This window comes from Excalfactoria chinensis, chromosome 23, assembly GCF_039878825.1.
Source record: "Excalfactoria chinensis isolate bCotChi1 chromosome 23, bCotChi1.hap2, whole genome shotgun sequence".
In the NCBI taxonomy this organism is placed as follows: Eukaryota; Metazoa; Chordata; class Aves; order Galliformes; family Phasianidae; genus Excalfactoria; species Excalfactoria chinensis.
The window spans coordinates 3,425,752-3,451,114 of NC_092847.1; the positions used below are offsets into that span (position 1 = coordinate 3,425,752).

Consider the following 25,363-nt stretch of genomic DNA (forward strand, 5'->3'; position numbering starts at 1 on the left):
CAGTCCTACAGCACTCCTACACCCACACCTCACCTCTAACCGCAGCTTCCCGGCCCCGCAGAGCTGCCCAGGCCTGCAGCCCGCAGCCCGGCATCCCTTCACCGCTCAGGGCCCCCAACCCCCCAGGCCCCATCCCGGCTCACCTCAGCAGACTGGACAGCGGGTGTCCCACACCTCCACCTCCACCGCCTCCTCCTCCACCGCCGCTTCCACCGCCTCCACCGCTCCCGGAACCTCCACCGCCACCTCCGCCGCTTCCTCCGGAACCGAACCCGGAGCTGAGGCGTTTTCCCGACAGCAGTTTCTCCACGGCGGGCAGGTTCCCGGTGCGGGCGGCCTCCAGCAGCTCCTGCTCCTTCCCCATGGCCCGGCCCGGCCGCCGCCACCGCCTCCCGCCAGGCCCCGCCCCGGAAGAACGCTCGGGGGGCGTGGCCTGATGGCGTGTGGGCGTGGCCTGAGGGGCCGTTTGTCCTCTGGTGTTGGGCGTGGCCTGCAGGGGGTGGGCGTGGTCTGATACCCCGCAGGCCCCGCCCCCATCCGGGGCGCTCCGGTGTGTTCCTGTTCTCATCCCCTTCATTAACCAACGGGACACACACAAAACGCGTCCCTTCAGAGCGACGCGTAACGCCCAGAACCGCAGCTACAGCCGAGGTAGATTGGCACCTTCACGATGTTCAAAACGTTTCTGTCTCCACTTGAAGAGCTGCCGCAGCCTTCAGCTGCTCTCATTTCCAGGCGATGCTGTGCCGGGGAAGGTCCCGTCCCCCCGCAGGGACCAGCTCCGGAGGCCCCACGGCGCTCAGACCCACGGCAGCCCCGTTGCCATGACGACAGCGCCTCCCCCTGTCGGCCACCGTAGTGTGACGTCATCACTAGGCGACCGCAGCGACGGGTGGCCATGGCGGAACCCGGGGAGCCGGGCCGGGAGGAGAGGGGGAGCGGCGCCGAGCAGGAACCGTCCCCCACCGCTTCATCCCCTCCCGGGGGCGGCGCTGAGGCCGCGGAGGAACCGGCGGCCACGGAGGGGGCTGCAGAGGGGGAGATGGGGGAGGCTGGAAGCGGCGGGGAGCTCAAGGCGGAGGCGGCGGACGGGGAGGTGAGGGCCCAGCGCCGGGCAAGGCCGCGAGAGGCGGGGAGCGAACGGGGCCGCCGCCATAACGGTGCGCTGTCGTGTAGGTGAGGAGCGCGGAGGGGGAGGCGCTGGACGGGGAGGACCCGAATCTGCAGCCATCGGCGGCCAAGAAGGTGAAGCTGGAGCTGAAGGAGAGGAAGGAGAAGAAGCACAAAGTGGACGAGGATGAGATCCAGAAGATGCAGTGAGTGCGCCCCGAGGCTGCGAGGCTCTGCGGGACGGACTCGGTGTCCCGAGGAGCTGCAGGGTCTGTTCGGTTTCTGTTTAATTCTGTCAGCGATTCTTCCTCTCCCCTGCAGAATTCTGGTCTCCTCCTTCTCTGAAGAGCAGCTGAACCGCTACGAGATGTATCGCCGCTCTGCCTTCCCCAAAGCTGCTATCAAACGGGTACGGCTGCAGGCATGCTTCAAAGCAAACAGCTCAACCTCACACACACACACACACACACACACACACACACACGGCTGTGTTGGGGGGGCTCAGCAGTGTATTGCGGGCACACCCTTCCCCTCCAGCCACATCTCAGTCTCTGTGGCTGTCCCTAGATCTGCTTATCTGATTATGTGGTGGCTGAATGTGCCCACGGGGCTTATGCAGTTTAAATAGAAGCTTGTCTTAAATGAAAGTAGTCTGGGGGGAACAGCGATGCAACAGGAAGAAATAATTGCTAGCACAGACCTGTAGCTGAATAAAAGGAATCTCAAACTGTTACAGCTTGCACGTGCCCAAAGCTATAGGACCTCATTCCAAAGAGGTCCTATAATTTGCAGTATTTCATTGTTGCTGCATGTACCTCATTTGACTGACTGCCTCTTCTTTGCTTGTGCAGCTGATCCAGTCCATCACGGGCACCTCTGTCTCTCAGAACGTGGTTATTGCCATGTCTGGCATTTCCAAGGTCTTCGTTGGGGAAGTGGTGGAGGAAGGTGAGCAAATCACGTTATTGTTCAGTGAAAAGTTAAGGACACGGAGAGAGATTGCATCGCTTAAAGCAGAGCGGAGGGACATGAAACAAAGCTGGACTTTTGTGGCTTCTTGTCCAGGTGTGCAGCCTGGACAGTGCCCTGCAGGGCCCTCCTGCTTTCAGCAGCAGCAGAAAACAGCTGTTAAGACTTGGGAGAAGCGTGGTGTTGTCTATATTCCGCTCTAATCCTGTTAATATAACTGCCCATAAATCAGTAGAGATCAGTGAGTGCCTTCCTCCTTTTTCCATCTTTTCTGCAGAAGATAATTTAGAAGTTCTTGCCCCTCCATGAGCAGGCTGCAGTGCCGCAGCAAAGATCTCTTTAATAAATACTACTGTGGATAAATTCAGCTTAGAAGGGAAATGCGTTATTTAAGCCTCTTAGCCTGCAAGATTCTTTGTTAATGCAGTGAGCTGAGATCTCCTTGGGATAGCCTGTGCAGCGCTGACCCAGTTGTGTCCCTGCTCATGCAGAGGAGGAAAAGATTCTTGTTTTTTGTGCAGGCATTTAGTACGGGCTTGTCACACAAAACACACAGCCTGGACTTGCAGGGATTGCCATCAGCCGGGATGATGCAGCTTTTGGCACTTCTGCTGCTTTGACTGTGTCTGCAGCTCTGTGTTGCTGGAGGCAGTCTGGATAAGCAGCTTCACTGCTGTACTTATTGCTTCGTGTCCTTGGCAGGAGAGCTGAATGATACTTACCAGAAAGGAAGAACAGGAACTGCCCTTCAAGGCAGCTGTAGGCGGTTCCTTCCTATCCCCGCTGCACACAAGTCCCAAAACATACTTCACAAGCTAGGGGTGGTTGTAAAGCAGCAGGTTTAAGATGATGAGGCCTTTTCAAGCTCTTGCATGACTTGGTCTATTCCATAGCAGCTGGGACGTGGTTAAAAGCAGCTGATTCTGAGCTGGTATTGATGCCTCAAGGACTAGTTTTTCTTCAGAGAAACACCCAAAGCCGTTTCATCCTTTTGTATAGATAAAACATGAGCTTTGAACACTGTTACCTGGTGACTTTATAATTGAAGTTCAACCAGTGGGAGGCTTTTCAAATGTCTCCTGCTGGGAGAATGGCAGAGCTGAGCTGTCCTTGCTCATGTCAACTCTTGTTCTTTGTTTAGCGCTGGATGTGTGTGAGAAGTGGGGGGAGCTGCCACCTCTGCAGCCCAAACACATGCGGGAGGCTGTTCGGAGGCTCAAGTCACGAGGACAGATCCCGAATTCCAAATATAAAAAGATCATCTTCCACTGAAGTGTCCCGGGATCAGCAAAGAGAAGACAAGTTCAAACAAGCTTTGGTTGTGCACCGTACGGCAGCTGCAGCAGTTATGAGACAGAAGCACTCCCCTCTCCCGCTTGCAGTCTTCTCCAAGGAAGTTGTACCAAAGCAAGCTCAATTCCACGTGGATTTCAGTAACTTCAAGCATCAAGGTTTTATGTGGATTGCTTTCAGTTTCCAAAACTACCACGAGTGTTCTCAGCGTGGCTCATGGGGTAGAAGGGTAGGGAGAAATGCTGCAGCTGAACCTGCAGTTGCTCCCATTAAACTCCCTGCCAGCAGCCCACGAGCAGCACATTGTGTGCAGACATTCATGTAGGCAGCCATGGGGATGTTTCCTGCAGTAACTGCTGAAGGCCAGCTGGTCAGCTTAGTGCTGTGCAAGCTCGAGGAGGAGGCAGATCCTTGGCCTGGTGCCTCAAGGTCCTCTGATCCAGCAGCCTAGGAAAGGAACATGCAACGTCTTCAGTGTATTTACCCACCAGCATCGTACCTTCTGCTGGCACAGGTGTAGTGGTGTCTCTGTACAGAAGTGTCTTTTTTTTTTGTACATTAAACTTGTTACTATATTCTTAGTCTCGCTGGGACAGCAAATACTAATTGTGTAATTGTGTTTGTGTGATTCAAAGCAGGGAGAGCGCGCTGCGATCTGTCTCAACCAACCCCAACATGTCCAAGAAGCTTCACGCCTCTGGCATGTATTGCTCCATTACCACCAGCAAGGGAACACGCTGAAAGCTGATGTTTCTTAAGTCATCATTTGGCTGCTCCTCCCAAAGGCAGTTGTATGGAGCTGCCTAGAATCCATACAGTCAGGGAGGGGAGGGGGGGAAAAAGTGCACGAGCCTGCAGGGAGGTTAACAAGTTTAATTTCTTGTCATGGTTCACAGAACCAATAAGTGCAAGAGTGGAAATATACAGCAACAAAGTCCCAATACTGCCTAAAATTCAAGTTCAGACTCGTACATTGCCCACCTGTACATACAGTAATCCCCTTTGAGCACACTTCTAACTAAATGCAAAAGATGCTGAGGCCACGTGCTTTTCCTAGGGTAACTGCCACGGAGTTACACAAAGGATTAAGTTGGCTCTCGTAACGTAGAGTCCTTAAACAAAAGGCTCTAAAAAGTAAACTTTGCTAATCATCATCAGTGGAGTTTTTGTCCTCCTGCACCTACGCCTGGTAGAAAGGAAGGGGGTGGTGACTTACAGTACTTCTCTCACTTAAAGCAGAAGACAGTGGAAGTGATTTAATTCTTACCCAGATCTGGGGCACTCGAGTTGCTGAAGCAAAAGATTTGCTGCCAACAGCTTGGGCCCAGCTCTGGTCTGTCTGCCCACGTGGAAAGAGAGGTAAGGAGTTCTGTGACACTGCAAATAGGCACCACGTTGGAGAAAACCCTTCTGCCCATCCATCCCTGTGCTGGCTGGAGATGAAGCTCGACTTCTACTCGAACAAAAAGTCATGATGTGAAAGAAGAAAGAAACCTCCCATTTTCAAGAAGTTAGCGAATAAAAAGTCAGACCATTGCATTCCACCTAAGGCAAGTCTTGCATTCCTTGCTTCACACAGAAAGAGGAAAGCACAGAAGCAAGGAGGTTGACCAAAAGTTCACCTTCTGCTCATGTGGGCTTTGTGCACTTCATAATGATACTTACAGTGAGCTTTGCATATAGGTTTGTTTCACAGCAAGTCCGGAGATACACAGAGGCTTTGTTACCTCCTTCCTCAATTACTCTGAGAACTGCTCAAGAAAAGAGTTTTATTTCACTATGGAAGATAATTTGCATTTCTGACCCCTGCTTTTACTCTGGATTCTATGCACGGGGCAGTATCGGTGCAGGCAATGCCTGCTGATGCTTAGAAAGTTAAAGTGCATTTTCCCCTAGAGAACAGGCCTGACAGGCTGCTCCAGAATGTTCCTCCATCACACACAGCAACACAGACCCGAGCTGTGCACCGAGCAGGGGATGGGTCACAGAATGAGCTCCAGAAAAACAGCTAAGTTGTCTAACAGGAACCAGCAGGGCCTCTCCTGGGGAGGAGGGAAAGCAACCTTGCGAAAGGCACAGCACCAAACATCAGCTCCAGCCCAGGCGGTGGGCGCAGAGCCCTCTGCCAAAGGCAAACTCTCCTCCTTTCCATTCATCGGTGCTCGCCCACTTCATTTCCAGCAGGAAGGCCAGGCTCCCGCTGCTGCTGTCACAGCTGATCGGAGGCACGGCCAGTCACAGCTTGGCAGGCAAAGAGCTACAAACACTGCAGTTCAGCAGCACGGCCTGCCCCGAGGCTGTTCGGACCCCACATCCCAGCACTGCTCCCAACGAATGTCAGTCAGGGCTACCTCCAGCATAATGGAGTCGGACACCGAGTCACGCAGATGATCCTACAGTGACAGCAGACCGTCAGCCTCTGTCTCTTTACAGTGGCTGAGCCAACAAACACAGCAAGGGATGCTCCCAGCTCTCCACAAACCGCAGCCAGCAGCGCCTCTGAGCCCAACTCCACACTGCAAATATGTCCCTATTGCCCCGAGAGCTACAGGAGAGCTCAAACAATACCAGGAGGGTCTGTTAAAGTGTCTGTAAACCAATCAGCAGCTCCAGAGCTGGGCAAAGGGACAAGTGCATCAGAGCAAACCCAGCTCCTACATCATTGCTTTCTTTTGCGTAGCTCCCAGGCCTCAGCTACTCATGGCTTGTAGATCAGAGGCCGTTCCTTGCATAGCAAGCAGGATTAAAATCTTCTATTACTTCAGTTCATCTAATTACAACGAAGTGACACTTACAAACACACACACACACAAAGAAAGATGCAATAGAAGAAAGTTTTGGGTACTGCGTGCCTCTACAGCCAGAAAATTCACCTGAAATTGGCTGATCTCCCAGGAATTCTGCACACAGCACCGATGCTACATTGAATGGGGAAGGACGGGCACTCACCCTGAGCACAGATGGGGGTGAATGTTCCACCACAGCACAAATTCTCCTCTGCAGCAGCTTCTCCCTTCACAATTAACTTCTGCCCCTCGCGGCTGCTCCTCATTCAGCCCATAGTCTGTGCACTACCCGGACCAGCAGAGCAAAGAAACCACACACCTGGTTCCCTGTAGCAGCGCATTTGATCCTTGCACTTCATAAATCACATTTCCATCCTTAACTCTTAAAACAAGTGCTTAGTTCCTCTACCAGCTTCCCATTTCTTTCTCCACCCGCGCTTTCAGACGCAGTTTCTTTACTCAATGAGACCAATTCCCCATTCAACCACACAGACTTCGAGCAAAGCCCTCTCTCCCTCTCTCCACTGGTTAAACTTGGGACACAGAATGATTTAAGGACACCCCATAGGAAATACAAAGGCCTCACTCTATGATTCAGCCAACTTCCATCACCCCTATTCTTTGACTGCAACACTAAAGACAGATTAAACAGCACTTGGTAATGAAATAATGAATTCCTCTTTGCTTCTGCATCAATGAAGCCAAACGTTGCAGGACTGAATCAGACCAGGTCTAATACACCACCACCTCTTTTTCCTACTGATGGAAAAAGAAACCGGAAGGAATTTCTCTTCTATCCTGGCTCTGTTCTTGTAGCTCCCTTCCCCCACATGGGGACATCCCTTCTGCATCTCACACCTCCCCTGACTTCAGTTCCTCTCTGTGTGACAATACACAAGCTTTCATATCGCAGCTCCGAGCCACATGTTCTGCCCTACCTATTCTCTGCCACTCCTTGATGCGGTGAATTTAACTGCACTCCTTTTGCTGTGCTCTCTGGCACGTGGCACTGGGCAAGAGCACAAAAAGGAAGGCTGAAAAAAGCAGAAATCCCAATGCCAACCATCTCCAGGCAGAAGGGCTGAAAGCAGACTTGTCTTCTACCACCATGTGGATGAAGAACCACCGTGTCCCCACATTAACTTCAGACCTTTTGTTTGCAGACTGAGCACTGCCCTGGCTCAGTGGCAGGTGGTAGCACCATATTGCCAGGACAGAGGGAAGTGGCAGCACAAGGGTAACTCCTCATCCCTGCCGTGCTGCTCAGCCAAGCTCTGTCCTTGCTCCCTGTATGAAGAGTACTTCGCAATCACAGTTGGTTCCCACTCTTTGTGACCATCAGTCTCCAGGAGGTTGACCTGTTTAGCAGCAATGTAATCAGACTCGCCGCCGTAGTGCTGGTGGTGGTCTCCACTCCTCCTGAGCAGCTGCAGCCTGCTGTCAGAGCTCAAAGAGGGGATTGTATTTCCTGATTTCCTGCAGAAGACGAGCCTTGTCCATGTTGGCTTCTGCAAGGGCTATTTTCGTGTTCTGAAGCTCTCTTTGCAACTCTGGCACTTCCTTTGACTTCAAGAGACAGAGAAAAAGAAAAACCAAGCAGGAGTTTAGAAAGGTGAGCAGCAGGGCAGATCTAACTGCAACGATGCACACACAAAGCTCACTGACAGAGACCCAGTTTGACTCACAAAGAACTTCTAACTGGCACCCGAGGACTCCCATACCTGTCAGAGATGCATTTCCAATGACTACTTTCTGCTAAGACCTCCCTTTGCATTTCTAGCCATAGGAGCAAGGCCTGCAGCGAGCTAGCTGATCCCTTAATCCTCTGAATGCCCCGTAAAAGGAGCTACAGACCGCCTTTCTTTGCACTCCCTATCTGCAACACACCACACCTACCAGGAACTGCAAACAGATGCAGACAAAAGGCCTCGTTTTCTACCTCCTGCCAGCTATCTGGTTGTCTAGACAGCAGCAGGCAGCAGTGACTCACCTGCAGTCCATGAATCCCTCCTGCTGGTGCTGCCAAAACACACCGTGCTGCCTTCAGGTCCTGAGGAACCGACACAGGTTTGTCCAGTTTGGGTGAGCCCTCCCTGCGTGGAGCTGGGAAAAGCACGGAGCACATTTCAGGTGTGGATGTTTATAGGACAGGATTGAGAGGACGGAAAGAAAAGCCTGGATGCTTTTTTTTTGCCTTCAATGGGGAGAAAAGATTCGTATCTTATCCCCATTTTAAAACAAAAAAGCCACTGAAGACAGAAGATTATATCCCTGTTCTGGCAGCAGTGACTGCAAGAATCAGAATCAGGGACAGCACACACAGCGGATTGCATCCTTCCCAGCAGCAACCACCACATTTCAGCCCCAGCCTCCACCATCAGGCCCAGCAGGGCATCACCTCCAGCACAGCCTAGAGAATCAAACGCATTTCCTGACATTTCTCACCTGTTAGGTAGAAAACTCCATCATCTCTGCGCTTCACCAGGACGTGATCTATCGCCAGGGTGATGGGAACAGGGCCGGGGGAGGTGGGGTATATCTGGGGGCTGTCGTCCTGAGAAATTCAAACCAAAAACAGGCAGACAAAGAAGAGATTAGGCCTGGCTTTGCTTACACAGAGCTGCACATGAGACTTAATGTGTGCAGGACTGGCAGGGATCGCAGCCCAGTTCTGCCATATCCAGAACAGAGCTGGGCAGAGGGAGAGAATCTGAATGTCAGGCTCCTTTTTCTCCACAATCCGAGCTTGTGTTCCTCAATTGTCCATTAGAAACAAAATAAAACACCACCAGGGAAACGAGACCTTTGCAAAAGCCACAGCAATCCCACAGCATCCTTACCCAGCAGAACATTGCAGGTGAGCTGTACTCAGGATCCCACACACCCACCTTCAATGTGATTTTGGCATCCACGACTTCAATCTCCATGGGGATCACCTCTGGGATAACCTCATCCTCAAGGAAGGGGCCGAGGTTGGTAAGGAAGGACATGAAGAGCTCTGCTGTGTAACTGTGGACCAGCATTTGAAGGAAGCCATTCTGAACAGCCAGTGGGGAATGCAGAGCAGCATTCGGTCCCGCTTCAAGACGCAAGCACACTTCTGGCTGGGTCTGAGCAGCTTCAGGGGCTGAAGGCTTCTCCACGTCTGCATCTCCTGAAGCAGAATGAATCATGGAAGCAGAGAATCATTAAGGTTGGAAAACAGCACTAAGGCTACAGTGCAACCCTCAACCCATCACCAAAATGCCTGCTAAAGCTTGTCCCTGAAAGACCTCACTGCAGGAGATGGCATCAGCAGTAAGGGATGTATTTGGTCACAGGGGGTCTCACAAGGGGTTGCAAAGGCATTGCTCATCCATTTCCAACCCCCTGCTGTGTGCAGGGTCACCAAGCAGCAGCCCAGGCTGCCCAGAGCCACATCCAGCCTGGCCTTGAATGCCTGCAGGGATGGGGCATCCACAGCCTCCTTGGGCAACCTGTTCCCGTAATAAATAAGACCAGGTTTCAAAACACAAGGAGCTACCAGCAGAACCAGGCTCATTAATCCCTCAGGCCCACCCACCTTTCTCACCATCTCAGCACATTACAACACCAGCCTTCATTTAGCAATTGCACGAGTTGACCAGAACCTCTCAGCCTCCCAGACCTGCTCACCATCACCCAGCCTTGGATTCGTTGTGCCCCCTCGTGGCTATAGGCAGCACGGATACATAACAGTCCAACTTGGCATGTTTGCACTTAAAAGCTAAAGGCTCCTTGAGAGCAGCTGGCACAGCAGCCAATTGTAAAAGCCACAACCTTACCCAGGTAGCCACGCAGGTATTGCCACATCCCAACGTTGTTCAGCTGCTCTGGGACCACATTCATGACTTGTACAGCAACAGACAAATCATCACCTCGTGCCTCGATTGCACAGTTCACCCCGTTCATCTTCAGTATGAGGACGGACACCTGAAACAGAGAGGGACGAGCTCAGGCAATGGAGCACAGGGTTCACCTCCAGGTTCTGTCAGAGGCAATAGCACAAAGGAACGAAGCTCTGACCAGCTGCAGGCTGGGCTCTTCGCTCTGGGAAGCTGTGCTGGTTATTTCAAGGGATGCTCCGCTCTCGTCCTCTGCCACCAGGTTTGCTCTGCTGCCTGCATTGCTGTGCACCCGGAGAAGGTGCCCTGAGGGGAGAGGGTCCAGGCTGGGCTCTGGAATAGAAGTGGCAACACAAACAGCTCGGTTCTTGTTTCTTTTTCTGTTTTTAAGCAGTTCTGGTCTCAGCATCTGCCTTAATCTCATCACCTAAGTGATATATATCACCTTAATCTCATCACCATCCTCCACAGAACACTCCCTGGTTCCTTGGATGAATCTAAGCAATGTGCAGCCGAAGAACACTGTGGTGCACAGCATGCCCTACTGCCAACCACCCTTTATGAAACCCTCCCCAGAAGCTGTGGGACATCCACCCCCCTACGCAGCGGTTCTACTATGGCCAAATGCCTCAGAACAACACAGTAATGATGCTGGGAGAGCCCTCCCCGCTCAGTTAGACTCTTCATCTCAAGAACGGCATCTACAGAAGCATTAAGAGCCACTGTGGGTGAAATGCTCATCCTCTTCTAAAGGAATGAGTGGCACAAGGAATCCAGGAAGAACGCAGCATGAGCCAGAGCACTGTTAACTGGTGTGAAATCAGAGTGGGGATGAGGACACAGCTGGACCCTGGTTACCAGAGTCTGTGAGCATTACAAAGCCATCGCTGCCATCGCTGTCCACAGACAGCCCATCCTCGGGACCACTCCCATCCACAGACGTGCTGTCAAAGGAATGTTGGGATGCTGTCCTCTTCATGGAGAAGAAACGCATCCGGCTGCTGCCACCCCCTGGGGTCACTGCCCCTTCTTCTGCTTTGGGCACGGAATCCCTACAGGAAAACAAAGAGGCAAACAAGGCAACCAGCTCAGCATCAGGGTTACATCAGGATTACTGCGCACTCTGTGTGCCTGCAATGCAGGCTTTAGTGTACTTCTATCATCCCCAGGAGATGAAGGTCCGACATCTCTGGTCCAAAGGGTACACAAATGACCTACAGCTTCCCCCCTTCCCAGCAGCCCCGCAGGAGAGCAGCCCACTCACTTGGCTGGGGGCAGAGAGAGCATTTTCTGCATGGTAGAGGTCATCTTCTCCCGGCTCAAGCTCAGAGCATCTTTTGTTATAGACATGGCTTCTTTGGTGAGGTCCATCGTAACATGCAGAGCTTCCTTGGTGGCATCCTTCGTCATATGCAGCGCACTAGACAGCTCCACCTCTAGGTTCTTCAAAGGGACGAGCTCTGCCTGGCCATTGAGAGTGGGATTTCCCCCTGCTGAGGGAACGGCACTGGCTGAGGTTGGGCTAATGGGGAGGGCAGGAGGAGGGCTCTGAGGGCGGCTGCTGGGCACTTCTGCTCCTTCTGCAACCAGGGCTTCCACAGCTTCACGTGCTTCCTCTATCAGACCTTTCTCCTCCACACTCTCACTCGGTGCAGCTGCGCTCAGAGCTCCATCACTGGCAGATTTTGGCACACTGGTTATTCTGGAGCCAGTATTTTCAGCCTCACTGTCCTCCAGGAGCTCTGTGGTTCTGCATGCTCCCTTCTCTGAACCAGCCTCAGATTTTTGCTCCCTCTCCTCAGCTGCCAGCTCCTTCTCTTCAGCTGCCAACCCCTCCTTGCTGTCTGAAGGCGAGAGCTCCGACTCTATCAGGCTTGTTGTATCTGAGTCGAGGGATTTGGGTTCCAAGCAGGAGCCTGCTGTGGGGTTCATGAGCAGGGCCACTTCAGCACTGCGGAACAGAACGCCTATGGAAGCAGACATGGGATCTAAAGGACACCCAGTCACCTCCTGGGTATCTCGGGTCAGCTGCTCCTGTAGTGTCTGCAGAACCTCTTTCATCCTGAGCAGCACCAAGTACTGGTAGTGGTTGAGACGAACTTTGACATGAACAGAGGAAGACAAAAGCACGTGGATATCAGCAGAGGCTTCCAGCTCTTTGTCATCTACTCCATCATTAAGTTCACACTCAGATTCTCCCAAGGCATCCATCGCCTCTGGGACCCTGGGGATGCTCGTCAGATCCTGGTCAGTTCTCGACCTTTGACAAACCCCGTGTTCTCTGGGAAGGTTCTCATTCTTGGGGTGATCGCTAAAGCTGGCAGAAGGTTTCATCTTCAAATCGGGGACAGATGACGGCTGTCGTTTAGATATCCGGGCTTGCCCCCATCTCTTAGGAAGACAGACCCAAACGGAAAGGGGTAAGGGGTCAATAAAGCTAAGGGCTCTGCCCTTTGAGCTCTCAGCACCTTCGAAGTCCAGGCAGAGCTCAGTGAAATTCACAGACCACAGATCCTCGGAGGCGGAGGTTTTGCGCAAGGGCTGAGGAAAACCCGTCTGCTTCTGAGGTCCATCATCCACCTGGTAGGCATGGCGCAAGAAAAGGGAATGGAGGAGGTTAAAGTTGTCCTGGGAGCGCGGGAACTGGGTGTAGCTGGAGTGGAAGAATTCTGAGCCAGCAAATTGACGGAAGAGGTTCTGCAGGTCCTGGCAGCTGCAGAACGGAGCGTGCCGGGTGTTGGTGGCGGCCACCTCTGACGTGCGGATGCAGAGCGCCTGCGGGCGGTCCCGATGGGCACAGACTTTCTTCTCCACGGGGATGCTGAGCTGTAAGGAGGGTGACACAAGTAAAGCAGGAAGAGGGGAAATGGAGAGAACCCCGTCCTGGCCACTGACACAGGAATTCAGCTGTGGGTTATAGGAACAATTGAGAAGTCCTGCTCTCTATGAAAAGCCCGAGAGCTGAAGTAGACTCCAGCTATTCCCAACACAGAGAGGGAGAGGACACTGATGGGAAGAGGGGAGAAGGAAAGTTACCTTCAGCCGGAAGCCGTCCAGTCGAACATCAACGTGCTCATCACGTTTGCCTGAGTCCTCCAGCTTGTAGATGGCTTTGAACTGCTCCAGGCTGCGATAAAGATCCAGACAGAAGAGGTTTATCCAGAGCATGCTTGCTGTATCCAGGGTCAGCGTCAGACCATTCAGCTGTACGTACAGGTTTGGGCAAGGAACTGGAACGAAACGGAGTCAAACTCAGTACCTGCACTGCAAACAGCAAAGCATGGCCTTAATATCTGCCTCAAAACAGACTCTCACACCAGGGCAGCTGCAGAGCACTCAGAGCTCCCCAGGGAACCCCAAGCATTAACCAAAGCTGGTCCTTCCAAATGCTCTCAGGTTCATTATTTGTCAAGAACAACTTTCCCTCCACATTTTGCATCAGGCAAACTCTACACCACCATCCCCAGGGGGTTAAAAAATGCTCATTTAGGAAGGCAAAGCTGCAAACAACGAGGAGCCAAAGGGGCACCCAGAGAACCTCCAGAATGATCAACATGCCTCAAGAATTACAACCAACCTGATTCCTAAAGGAACTTGTGAAAGGAGGCGCTAACCTTGGAGCATTACCTGGAAAGTCTTGATTGTCGGGGAAGTAATACTCTGTGAATTCAATGTGGATTGCAGAGACCTGATCGGGCAGGTTGAGGAACTTTCTACTACACGAAAGCAAGGTGGAAGGTTTCTTACTGTGCTGACCAGCTGTGGAAACCTGAAAACATAAATGGCACCAGATGTACAGAACCTGCATGTGGCAGAAGGAAGCATCCCAGTAAGCATGCAGCCTCCTACACTCAGCGTGTCTCATTTACACATCAAACACATGCAGCTTTCCAGTCATGATTCAACTTTCTTCTAGGTGCCAATACTGTGAACTCCCCTCCTTCGAGGGAATTCATCGCCTTATATACACATCTATCCTCCCAGCATTTAAAAGGGGATGATAAACAGGAGGGGAACCAGCTTTTTACAAGGTAAGGCAGTGAGAGAACAGGGGGGAATTAAGCAGGATTTGTACCATTTATTTGCACCGTACCCAATGAAATCTCCTTCTTCCCAAACAACTGCTACCTATGGCTGACCCCAGGCACTGCTCAGACCCCCACCTGGTGAACATCCAAGTCGTCCACACGCAGCAGCACACAGCTGGACCGCAGCCGGTGCCAGGGAGGGTGATGGAGCTGGGGCAGACTGCAGGGAGGTGCACGGCCCTTCTCTAAGGGGCTCTTATGAGGACTCAGTGATGTATCTGTGGGGATGGGAAAGCAGAAGGGTTTTACTTTATTCCTTCATAGTGAATGTCACCGTCAGCTCCAACACATACACGCTTATGGAGCAGAATTACCAGCCCCAGATTAGGAACAGATGGACACAGTCAGGCAGGAAACAAAAAGCCAACACTCAGTGCTTGTAAAGACACAACGAAGGATCAGCACAATCTGCACCAATAGAAGTTCTTCGGCTACACTTCAGCCACCTCCCGCTGTTCAGGCTTCTTCATTTACTCATTATATATACACCACCTCCAGCTTTATCAGGAGTTTAATCCGACATCATTACCTGCTTTCTTTTTGAAGGGAGAAAGTGGAGTCTTGGCAAAGGCAGCATCCATCTCTTCATAATGCTTCTCAACCTTGCTCTGAAATTCACTGACCAACCTTTTTGCCCACTGTCCCCGCGTCTCCATTGCCTCGCTGTACCTCACCCAATGCTTGCAGGCATCCCCTGCATTAAAGTAAACACACCAGCTTTAAGATTAGGCTCCTGCATACTCACAACCCTCTTGCTCCCCCCCTTAAACCAATATCAATCTGTAAAGCGCTCCCTTGATTGGTATCGCACTCTGGTGTTGCCCCTGCCAGTGTTTCAAACACAAGCATTGGGAAGAATGCCATGGTGACTCTTCTCTTTTTCATCCTCACTTAACCAACAGACAGATTCCCTCCTGGGATACAACCCCTTCATAGTATCATAGTAACTGATCAGCCCAGAACCAGGCCCTGAGCGTAAGCAACCAAAAAGAAATCCCAAGCTCCAACTCAGCAGCAACTCCTTCCTTCCTTGTTGCTCTGCCCACAACTTGTCAATCTTCCACCCAGAGGTAAAGCAGATTAACCCAGCCCAGGAGGATTTCAGATCCGGGTCCTTTGTGTAGCCCCTTTTTTCTTGCCCTGCCTGAAGCCTCACAGCATCACCGTTCTTCAAGTTCTTTTTCTCTCTCTCTTCAAGCTGGAAGGGCAGGCTCCCCTTACCTGCCCTATGGAAAGGATAATAGTCAAAAGCCATCCTCCTGAAGGTCAGCTGTATGGCACCTCCCAGCATCCCATGCTTCAAAGTGCCTGTGAGAAATGGAACAAAGAAAACTGTGATCAGCTCTGCAACCCAAGCCCTGATTCAGGATAATCTGGAACAATGCTGCTTTGATTGCCATCACTGTTACCATGGCTGGTATCTGCTTTTAAAGAGCTCTATCAGAATCTCATCCTAGGTGAGGAAAAGGGGAACTGAATGTAACAAGGCAACAGCTTATACTGTAGAAACCAGATCTAGAATCTCAAATACCAGCTCAGAAGACCCCACTGCTTTCCAGGCTCCCATTAATTCCACTTCTCACTACAGCAATCGGGGCAGTTTCAAGAGGAAAATCCTCCTTTGAGAGAGAAAAGGACTGGATCACGTTTTTCCTCCTGGTGCTGCTCTGTGTTACCTGACTCTCGAGTGTGGCTGTCGTCACAGATGTGCAGATCCAGGCGTGAGATGAGGAGGTGGTAGGATGACTCTTTCATGTCATGTTTATCGAAGTACTGACCAATGCTGGTTGCATTTGGGCTGACTCCAAATGGTTGAGACCAGGACTGCTGGGTGCTGGGAGCTGGTGGTGTGATCTGCTAGGAGACAACAAGCCTGGTAAGAGCTCACCTTGGAAGGTATTCTAAGGCTGAGATCAAGAGGGCAAGGTACTCCTGATGCTCCTTCCATGTAACCTCACTGCACTACATGCACAGCCCTCCTCCTATTCCCCCTCTAGAAACACTTCTTGCCCTCTGCCCTACGTGTTTATTGAAGGACAGCAAACACCCGAATCATGGCTCACTCACCTGCACCGAGTCTGGTGCCAAACTCTTCCTCTGCTGAGCAGATTTCTCCATGGCTTCACTCAGAGACTCTGCGTATTTCATCATTGCTTTCAGCTGCGAGTCCGTCAGCACCCAGAGAAGGTCGTCAAGGAGAAACATCAGTTTCGATGCCATCACATTGCAATCTTTGGTCTGAAAATAGCACGGAGGCGTCAAGGACCAAGAACTGCTCACCGTACACTCCTCAAAATACACAGAAGCTGCAGCACGAAGTAGAGATGCTGCTCTGAAACTCAGCTGAGAGAGAAGTTAACCCAGCTGCTGGATGCCCGCCTTGCTCCCATCTGAGAAGGAAAGGAGCCAAAGCTACCATCCCTTTGGAAGGGAAGCTGCTGGCCATCGAAGAAAGCAGAACAAGAGAGGATCATTTTTTGCAACTTCTCCTCACATCCAATCACCATCACACTTCTGCTGGCAGCTAAAAGCAAAGCGAGCAGACCTCCAGCTCCCGGTAAAGAGAGGACAGATCTCCTTGGGATGAGAAAACGGGTTTTAAGACTTGCTCCACACACATTATTCCCCCCTGGGAAATAACCTGCTTTGACATGTGGTTGGAACACAGCTGTTTCCAACAGGAAGCAGAGCAACGCATCAGGGCTCGGTGCTTGTGAAGGAAACGGAGCGTGGCTGAGAGATGTGGGAGGAAATGTGCATCATCACAGCAGAGAACGCATCCTCCAAAGGATGGGAGGAACACTCACCCTTCTCTTGAGAGAGATCTGTATCCTCCCCTGGTTCGTAATGAGTCTCAGGGGAGTAGAGACGGGATCCTGATCACCATTATCAGTCGCATCTGCTTCAATGCGGAGCGTCTGCCAGGTGAGTTCTTTGAATGTCAAAACCTGCCCAGAAAGAGGAAAACAGGGAAATGCTGAGCTTTGCATCAGCTGCCGGGATTAAACCCAACCCCTGAAGGACACAGAATGAACAAGGGCACAGGGAACAACCCAACACATCTTTCCTCTGCGGTCCCTATACAAAAACAGGGACGTGGCCCACATGAACATCTGAAGGCTCTTTACCTCCCCCCTCTGTGGGTCAGTGATGCGGGTGAGTCGCAGGTCGCTCTGTTGCCAGTTGGGGTTGACGCTGTAGCCCTGAAGCTGCCATAGCTCAAAAGAAGCATGAAAGGCCTTGGAGTGAATCTTGATAGTGATGGAATTGACAACAATAAACATCCCCTCCACGACCTTCTCAGCAAAGCCGTATTCACTGCAAAGAGAAGAGCCTTTAAGTCATCAGGGAGAGACTGCGGTAGAAATGGAGAGCCTCCAAGGCTTGCAAGCAACATCAGAACCACTCAAAGCAGAACCCCCCGAGGGCAGTGGTTAACTTCTGAGAAGAACAGCCCATACCCAAACCCCAGTATGGCAGAAAGAAGCCTCAGGGCTCAGGGGTCTGACCTCTGACCGGCTGCAAGCGCAATGGGAGACTGTCCATTGGGTGGCCGAGGCTCTTCACATGTCCGCATCTCAACCTCCACTTTGTCCAGGTACTGGGAAGACAAAACACAGGAGCAGTAAATACAAGACCGAGGCTCAAGGTCAGTCTTACACCCATAGGTCTGTGACTCTGGGGCTGCTGTGACCCAGTTGGGCCATCTCACATCCCTCAGCTCTCACACCATCAATGCCAGAATGGCTGGGTGATCTGAACACCCAGCTGCGCCCTGCAGGGAAATGGGAATCCCATGGGAGGTCACCCTCCACCTAAAAGAACTACTCTTGGGATTCCTCCTCCCCAGCTGTTTAAAGGCCTGGAGGCTTCAGGCTGCCATCAGAGCACGCACTTCATGTTTTCCTTTTACAGAATTAGGAAGAGAAGGAATGAACAAGAGAATGAACATTACCAAACAGATCGGGTGCGTTTTCAGTTTCGTCCACTGGATCTGCAACAATAAAGGTGAGGTTACAAGAGTCACTTTGGCACTCGGTAGGTCAAACTCCCCCTCCTCCCCTATAGAAAATGCTGCCATTGCTGGAAGTCAGGTCACTCTTCTGAAGGCTCCATACAAACCACAACGATCCTATTTGATTTTCTTGCAGCCACGCTTAACTCTGCAGCCCTTGTACAAGGGAGGACAAATGTTTGCTGCTATATTAAGCAGATCTGACTCTAAAAGCAGACAGAACAGATCCAATGAGTAAGACAGGCTCATTTTCATTCTCACTTGGCAGAGCAGAACCATCGCAGCAAGGCTCTTCCACGCACTAAAACACAGCTATGGTTAGAACCAGCTGAGATTAAACAGGCTGGCATTTCACATCAGCTGAAAACAAATCAATTTTGTGCTCTAAAAAGCACGAGGAGGAGAATTTCTAGGAGGGGTCGGGGTGCAAAAGTGCAACTGTCCATGTGTGCCCAACTTTAGCCATTATGCACAAAAGCAGCCAACGGGGGCTGAATGAGTGCAGCCCGCACTGCTTTTCACCTCTGCCATTCACATCTTTCCTAAGAGCTGCGTTTTCAACAATGAAGACCTCAGCTCAATTTGCTTTATGGTGCCCCACAGCAACATCAGGCTTTCAGATGACAGAACTCCATTTGTCTCTGCCTCCTGTTCCCAGTGGAGGCTGTTGATTCCTTAGGTGAATTGAATGAAGGGTGTGGATTGAGCCCAAGGACACGATCACAGCCCCGTCTGCTCACCCTGATGGATGCCTTGTTGCAGTAGACCCGGGTGATGGCAAGCCAGGTGGGCAGCTCCAGCACATTCTGCAGCACCTCCTCATCCAGCTCCAGGTTGGTCAGCTGCCCCTGCCCCTTCAGGGTGCTCAGGTTGATTTTGTCTGGTGAGAGATTCTTGGTAAAGCTACAAGAGAAGAGAGGAGAGACTCTAAAAGCCAGGCCAAGCAGAGCTGCCGAGACTCGCGGAGCCTTTCAGACGGGTGTGCTACGTGCAAGGAATCCACTTTCTTCTTTCTTTTTTAGGCCCAAGGCAAGTTGGTTTTTCCCAAAAAAACCCACCAAACCCCCCCAAATCCTTCCCATTTTGCTGTTTGAGGGGACTCTGTTCATTTGTTCTGTTTCAATTAAACTCAAGGAACTGAAAATTCCACCTAAAGCCCCAGGAAGGCAGAATTCAGAAGAACTGCCTTAGGACAGAAATGAACCCGAACCAAAGACCAGCCACAGCAGGAGAAGAACTCTGCTCCCCCCAGGAGCGATGAAGTGCTTTATTGCCCACATTTCTCCAGGTAATGAGGACAGAGGAAAGTCAAAGACCGTCCACAAATTGTCTTTATTGCTGTCTCTTTGAACAGCAGCCTTGCAAGCTCTCTCTGGTCAGCAGGTCCAGTGCAACCCAACCCTCAGCCCAATCTCCCTCCCCATTGGCATCCATCACCCCGCTCCTTCTGCTCCAGCACGGACCACAATGATCATCTGGTTTCACCCCCATGTTACAATGCAGGGTTGCCAACCAGCAGCCCAGGCTGCCCACATTCCCACTCATTCTAATTCAGCACAGCGTTCCAGAGAGCAGAAGAAAGGCCCCATTGTCAGCACAACCAGGATAAGGCTCACAGCCACATATCTCCATTCTCCCTTCACTCCCTGCACCACTGGTGTGGTCCCATGACATGGGAAAGGCTCAGCGGGCACAAAGTGCAGGCACTGCAGAAGGGGGGGCAGGATGCAGAGCATTGCTGCTCCCTCCTTTATGGCGTGCTCTGCTGCTGCTGCAGAGCCACAGGCAGACACTGTGATGTGGCACCTCCGTGAGCCACAGGTGCTGCTGATGGCAGCATCCCAGGGACATCTGCATCCCAGGAACATCCTCATCCCGGGCTGAGCGCCTGGGTGGGTGCTGCAGAAACAAAGCCATGTCTCGGCAGAGAACTGCTTCACTCGGTGCATACGTGGGTCAAAAATAAGCCCGGCTGTGCTGGGAAAGGAGGGTGAAGCTGTGACATCGGACACTGCGGGAGGGAGCGGTGTGAAACACGACCCAGCTGGAACAAAACAACTGCATTCCTCTGCAGGGAAAGGCCGCAGAATGAGGAGAGAGCCACAGGCACTGGGGATGGAAGCATCCTCAGATGCACCCCATGCACGTTAGTGGGGCATACAGGAGCAGAGGTGATGATGTTTGCCTGCAAACTTGGAGGCCTGCAGATGCCAGATTGAACAGAACTGCTTTGGTCACCGTCAGGGGAAGGACGGAGCTGTGAGAGCAGACGATGAGCTGCCTGTTGGCAGGCTTGCTGCATTCACACTCGTCAGCAGTAACGTTTTTGGCAGCACGGATTGCTGGCCTGGAGAAAAATGAATGGAAACGGTGGCTGTGAGGAAAATGGGCTGTGTGGGAGAGCTGCTATTTTTGCCCCCCTAACTCTGGAAGAAGTCATGCAGCACTAAGCCAGCCAGCCAGCACACAGGACAGCCCTCCTTTGAGCCTGCTCACATTACCATGACAAAAGTCAACGCAGAAAATCCTTTCCCACCCTGGATAGAGGATAGAGCCGCCCTGCAGACTCACAAGGGCATTCTGCAGCTGTGTACACAAGCACAAATGCATCCACTCCCATGCCATGAGTGACAGCCTCCTTTCTAGCAGCATCTGCTGGCCTGCAGCTGACAGCCAATGGAGCACCCCAGTCACCTGCAGCCATGGAAAGCCTTCAGGTGAATGGCATGCATGATGACAGCAGATACCAGCTAGAATCTGCCAACAGCTGTAACCAGGGGAGCCCTGCTGGGCCAAAGCTCCTCCTTATGGCAGCGGTTTGCAGGGATCTCCCTGCTGTCCGCTCCCCCATTTGTGATGATGCAGGCATTGCAGCATGCTGCATCCAACAGATAAAAAACCTCCCCTTGGAGCCACCCCACACAGACCCTCCCATCAGCACATCTTCTGCCTCAGACCTCGTTTGCAATTACCCACTAATCACCACCTACTGCACGCAACCAGCACCCACACAGCAAAACACTTGTCCCTATTAATATCTTCGTTACTATGGTTATTATATGCAAGAACTAATTAGCAGGACAGCAGCAACCTTGGCTTTATTTGGTGCCACGCATCAGCAGGAGCCAATAACCCCCGGTGGTCGCCATTACAGCAGATGGAAAAGTACAGTGCAAAGCTCTGTGTTAGGGCAGCTCCCTTCGTGCTGACTGCTGTGAGCCACAAAGGTCAGGCTTACATGGAGATAAAAGTCACGAGTGGCCAAAGGAAAGGTCGGGGAGTGCTGAGCACGGGGGGCTTTCAAGGAACAGCAGAAGCTCTGACTGCAAAACACGTCTGGGAATGAACCCAAAGGGGACTCAGGAGGAAACAAAACTGGGTGAGTGATCGGAACTGCTCTAAAAAGGGAGGAAAAAGGGGCCGCCTTGGAGGCACGTGGGAAGAAAAAGAAAAGCCTTTTCAGGAAGCAAAACCACTTAAGTAGGTTTTGTACAACCCTGGAGCCATCTGCCTGCTCACACCCAGCACCCAGAGGAGCAGATCTGCAGCCATTCACTCCTCACACACTGCACACCATCAGGCCCAGCACCACACCTGGCTGCTCCTTATCAGCTGCATTCAGTGCATTGCTGACCGGCAATTTCAAGGCGGCAGCACCACTTACAAACAACATCCTGGCTTTCCAAGCACCAGCTGCACCGATAAAGGGCCAGACCACTCAGCAGCCCAAATCCAAGGGCAGAGGCACTCCCAGCACAGAATGCCCAAAGCAATTCCTTATCAGCTCTCCCAGAGCAGCAGTTTATCTGCTGCAATGCAATACAATGCATCTGCAGCCAAAGGGCTTAGCAATTCAAGCAGAGTGAAACCCTTGAGGACAACCCAGGTTTCCAAGCAGATGAAAGAGCAGCATTCATGAGGCTGCCTCCCTGCTCACACACCCGAAAGCACTCAGAAAACCAGAGAATTAGGGGGATTTCTTACACTGCTGCCACCTCCTTTGGGACTTGGAGGTTGGTGAAGCAAAGCGTAGCTTAACCTGCATGGGACACGGGCTGGACACTGGCAGGGTGGGACAGCACTGTGCATAGGATGGGTTTTGCTATTTCCAGCTCGTTGGCTGGGAGCTCAGGGAGCTTTAAATGGCATTGCCCCATGAAGGCTGGAACACGAAACCTCTGCAGCTGCCAGGGAGTTTCCCAGGACTGACCCTCAAGTGAGCAACAGCACACAAAAGAAAACAAGAAGCATAGAGAGCAAACACAGCACCCCCACTGCCTGGTGCCAGGCAGGAGCCCCACTGCTCACATTGCTCATCTTGTGATCTGAGCCACGTTTTTCTTTCCCAATGGCAGGAAATCCAAAGCAATGACATCATTCAGAGTCAGCTGAGCAGCAGAGGGCTGAAGGAGCCCCAGAGAAATGAAACGGAGCGCCGGCAGCACGGGGAGGTTGCAATGCATCACTGCAACGCTCCACCAAGCCCAGCAGCTGCAGGGAGATGCATGCAGACCGAGCAATGGAAGTGCCATTTCTCCTTGCATTAGCAAGAGCCTATTTAGCATTCCATGCTGCTCCCTTGAGCTGAGGGGAGGCAGCTGCAAACAGCTGGCAGCAGCTGATGTTTGTTTCATCAAATGAGAGCTTGGCAGCGCAGCACAGCAGCCCTGATTAGCATTAGAGTTTACCTTCTGTGAAAGAGAAATGTCACATCCTGTCCTGCCTACCTCCTCTTCCCCACCCCTGTTTGAACAAGGAATCAGTAGCTGTAAGTAACTACAATACCTCGGGCTCCTGACTTTGCACATGGAGTTCCTCAATATTTAAACAAAAAGCCATGAAAAGGTACAAATGAGATAAGAAATGTCCCCCTAAAGGAAGGGGATCTGCAGAGGGATCTGGATGGATGGGGCTGAGTTCGAATAGCGTCCAGCAAGGCACTGGGTCACACAGAGCCTATGCAGCACTGCAAGCTTGAGGAGAGTGGCTGGAGAAGCACCTGGTGAGACCTCACCTCAAATAGTGGGCTCAGGTCCCTGCAGGAAGGATGCTCAGATGGAGGGCAGTGAAGATGATGAGGAGATGAGAAAGATGGAGGAGGAGGGGAGAGCCCAGCGCCCCACAGGCAGCAGGCAGGAGGCTCAGCAGGGAGGTGTCCCATCTCCTTTCTCGGGTGACAAGCGATAGGACACGAGGAAAAGGTCTCAAGTGGCACCAGGGGTTGAGATCAGAATCAGAAAGAATTTCTCTACGGAGATGGCAGCCAAGTGTTGGAAGGGGCAGCTCAGGGAGGTGGTGGGAGTTCCATCCTTGGGGGTGTTTGGAAATGGTTGGTGATGGGACCTGAGGATCCTGAAGGACTTTTCCAACTTAGACAACGCTGTGATTCCATTACCTGGCTGAAAAGCAGGAACGGAACGCTTTGCAGATGGGAAAGTAATGGCTGTTTTAACAGCAGTTTTTATCTGCTGGCAGCTTTGTGCTCTCATCTATTTCCCAGCTGCTTTAGGCCAATTATGATCTTTTGCAGGAGAGATTTCCCCGATCTCTGAAGGAGAACATGAAATCAGCTCCAGCTGGAACTGCAGCCTTAGTGCCAATTGCAGCAGCCTGTGTCCCAGGCAGGGCAATACAACACCAGGAACAAGGAATTGCTTCATATGCCAATGGGAAGCTGGAAATAAAGGCAGGTTAACGAGTGAGCGGTGAAATTCTTCCAGGCAAATGAGCACAGCAGAAGGAAAAACCCAAAGGGAGTGTGAAGAGGAGGCACCTGCAGCACACAGAGCTGGAATGGCAAAACAGCCCCTTTTCAATCCAGTATCAGCGTTCAAAATGCACTGCTGCAAAGCGCCTGCAATATTTGAGCACCCACAGATACGTGCTTCAACTCCAGGCAAAGCAGCACGGAGAAATGATGCTCAGCTCTGCTCCAGCCTGCAGGAGCTGCTGCTCCCATCCAGTTCTCCTTGCTGCCAATGCAAAGGGTGGGAGGCTGCATCCATCACAGCCCCATCAGTGCCGTGCTTTGAGATGGAGCAGCACAAAGAATCCCGGCGATCCGTGATGTCAGATGAGCAGAAATTCAGGCCGTGCTGCATACAGCACTGAGCAGCTGCTGAGCCCCAACCGATGCAGGCGGACACTTCGTGGAGCTCAATTAAAGTTTGCAGGCATTGCTCTCAGTGCAGCCTCGGAAAGAGAACCAGCTTTAATCCTCATCCCAGCACTGATCCCATGGAATGCTGGCTCAGTTGCTCGGATCTCGTGCCCCCCTTGCTTTATATCTGAGTCTGCAAGGGGCACACGGAGGACTCCATCACCCACAGCACACACAGAAGCGGTGCCAGGGATGGGAAACCGCCCTGCAAGGACAGGCTGAGAGCTGAGAAAGGGACGGTCTGTGTGACAGGGCGAGGAGAAGGGCTGCCAAAGAGGGGAGCTCGGGTCGGATATAAGGCAGGGTTTGCAGGCAGGTGAGGCGCTGCACGGGCTGCACTGAGCGTCCCCATGGACCCCCACGGGGCTGCGAGCGCTGATGGAGCCGCGGGTGTCCCCGTGCGCTGCAGGGAGCGGATCGGACGGCTTTGAGTGCGGCTCCCGCAGGGAAACTGAGGCACGAGACCCACCCAAGGTCAGCGCAGAGCCAAAATAAGGCCGCCATTCCCAGCAGCGCTCGGCGATCTCCTCCAGCCTCACCGACACAAACAGCGGCCGGACGCAGCGCACCCCGCAGCAACGGGACGGCCGGACCCCGCCGGGACGAACAGCGCGGCCATAGGGAAGGACGGACATCGTGCCCCCCCAACACACACACACAACCCACCACCACCCGCAGCGCCCCGCGGTGCCTCACCGGGACAGGTGCTTCAGGATCTGCTTCTTGATGATGGCGGCCATGCCGCGGAGGGGGGGAGGGGGAAGGGGGTGCTTAACGCCGCAGCCGTCGGGTCCCCATCGCCGCTCCTCCGCCGCTCCGCTCCGCCCCGCCGCTCCCGCACTCCCCCTGCCGGTCCCGCGCGGCCCCTTCCCTGCGCTCTGCCCGAAGGGGCGGCACCGCGGCTGGAAATAAAGCGCTTCTGGGGCTGTTCCCGTCCGGCACCGAACCGTCCCGGTCCGGAAAGAGACCCTCACCGCCGGCACAACGGGCCCCATGACCACGTTTCCCGACCCCCCTCCCCGCTCCCCGGGGAACAACGGCATCCCTAACAGCCAGCCCACCCACCACAACCTCCCTTC

General features: G+C 52.6%; 3 protein-coding genes across 7 annotated transcripts in view; 1 reads left to right on the forward strand and 2 right to left on the reverse strand.

Moving 5' to 3' along the window:
- Positions 1 to 425, reverse strand: part of ANKS1A (ankyrin repeat and sterile alpha motif domain containing 1A) — a 61,818-nt gene extending 61,393 nt beyond the window's left edge. For all 4 annotated transcript variants that reach the window (XM_072356079.1, XM_072356078.1, XM_072356081.1 and 1 more), the window contains exon 1: positions 144 to 425. In XM_072356079.1, the coding sequence (XP_072212180.1) occupies positions 144 to 364 (221 nt within the window). In that variant the 5' untranslated portion in view covers positions 365 to 425. The remainder of the gene's footprint in view (positions 1 to 143) is intronic.
- Positions 426 to 526: 101 nt separating this feature from the next.
- On the forward strand, positions 527 to 3,953 carry TAF11 (TATA-box binding protein associated factor 11). 2 transcript variants are annotated; one of them, XM_072356088.1, is made up of 6 exons: positions 527 to 651; positions 736 to 1,096; positions 1,177 to 1,316; positions 1,432 to 1,519; positions 1,962 to 2,058; positions 3,221 to 3,953. In XM_072356088.1, exons 2-6 carry the CDS (start codon positions 899 to 901, stop codon positions 3,349 to 3,351), a joined length of 654 nt encoding a protein of 217 aa, XP_072212189.1. In that variant the 5' UTR covers positions 527 to 651; positions 736 to 898; the 3' UTR covers positions 3,352 to 3,953. The 2 variants fall into 2 exon arrangements, with proteins under 2 accessions (XP_072212189.1, XP_072212190.1); XM_072356089.1 differs by having other exon boundaries at positions 559 to 1,096.
- Positions 3,954 to 4,227: 274 nt separating this feature from the next.
- BLTP3A (bridge-like lipid transfer protein family member 3A) lies at positions 4,228 to 25,199 on the reverse strand. The gene is made up of 21 exons (XM_072355898.1): positions 24,981 to 25,199; positions 18,865 to 19,027; positions 18,065 to 18,103; positions 17,619 to 17,710; positions 17,238 to 17,427; positions 16,917 to 17,057; positions 16,177 to 16,347; positions 15,786 to 15,963; positions 15,331 to 15,417; positions 14,639 to 14,803; positions 14,185 to 14,327; positions 13,649 to 13,790; positions 13,058 to 13,251; positions 11,286 to 12,847; positions 10,880 to 11,073; positions 10,203 to 10,354; positions 9,962 to 10,109; positions 9,047 to 9,312; positions 8,604 to 8,712; positions 8,149 to 8,261; positions 4,228 to 7,724 (listed from the first exon to the last, which is right to left on the reverse strand). The coding sequence occupies exons 1-21, from the start codon at positions 25,022 to 25,024 to the stop codon at positions 7,599 to 7,601; spliced, it is 4,419 nt and encodes a 1,472-aa protein (XP_072211999.1). The 5' UTR covers positions 25,025 to 25,199; the 3' UTR covers positions 4,228 to 7,598.
- Positions 25,200 to 25,363: the final 164 nt, after the last annotated feature.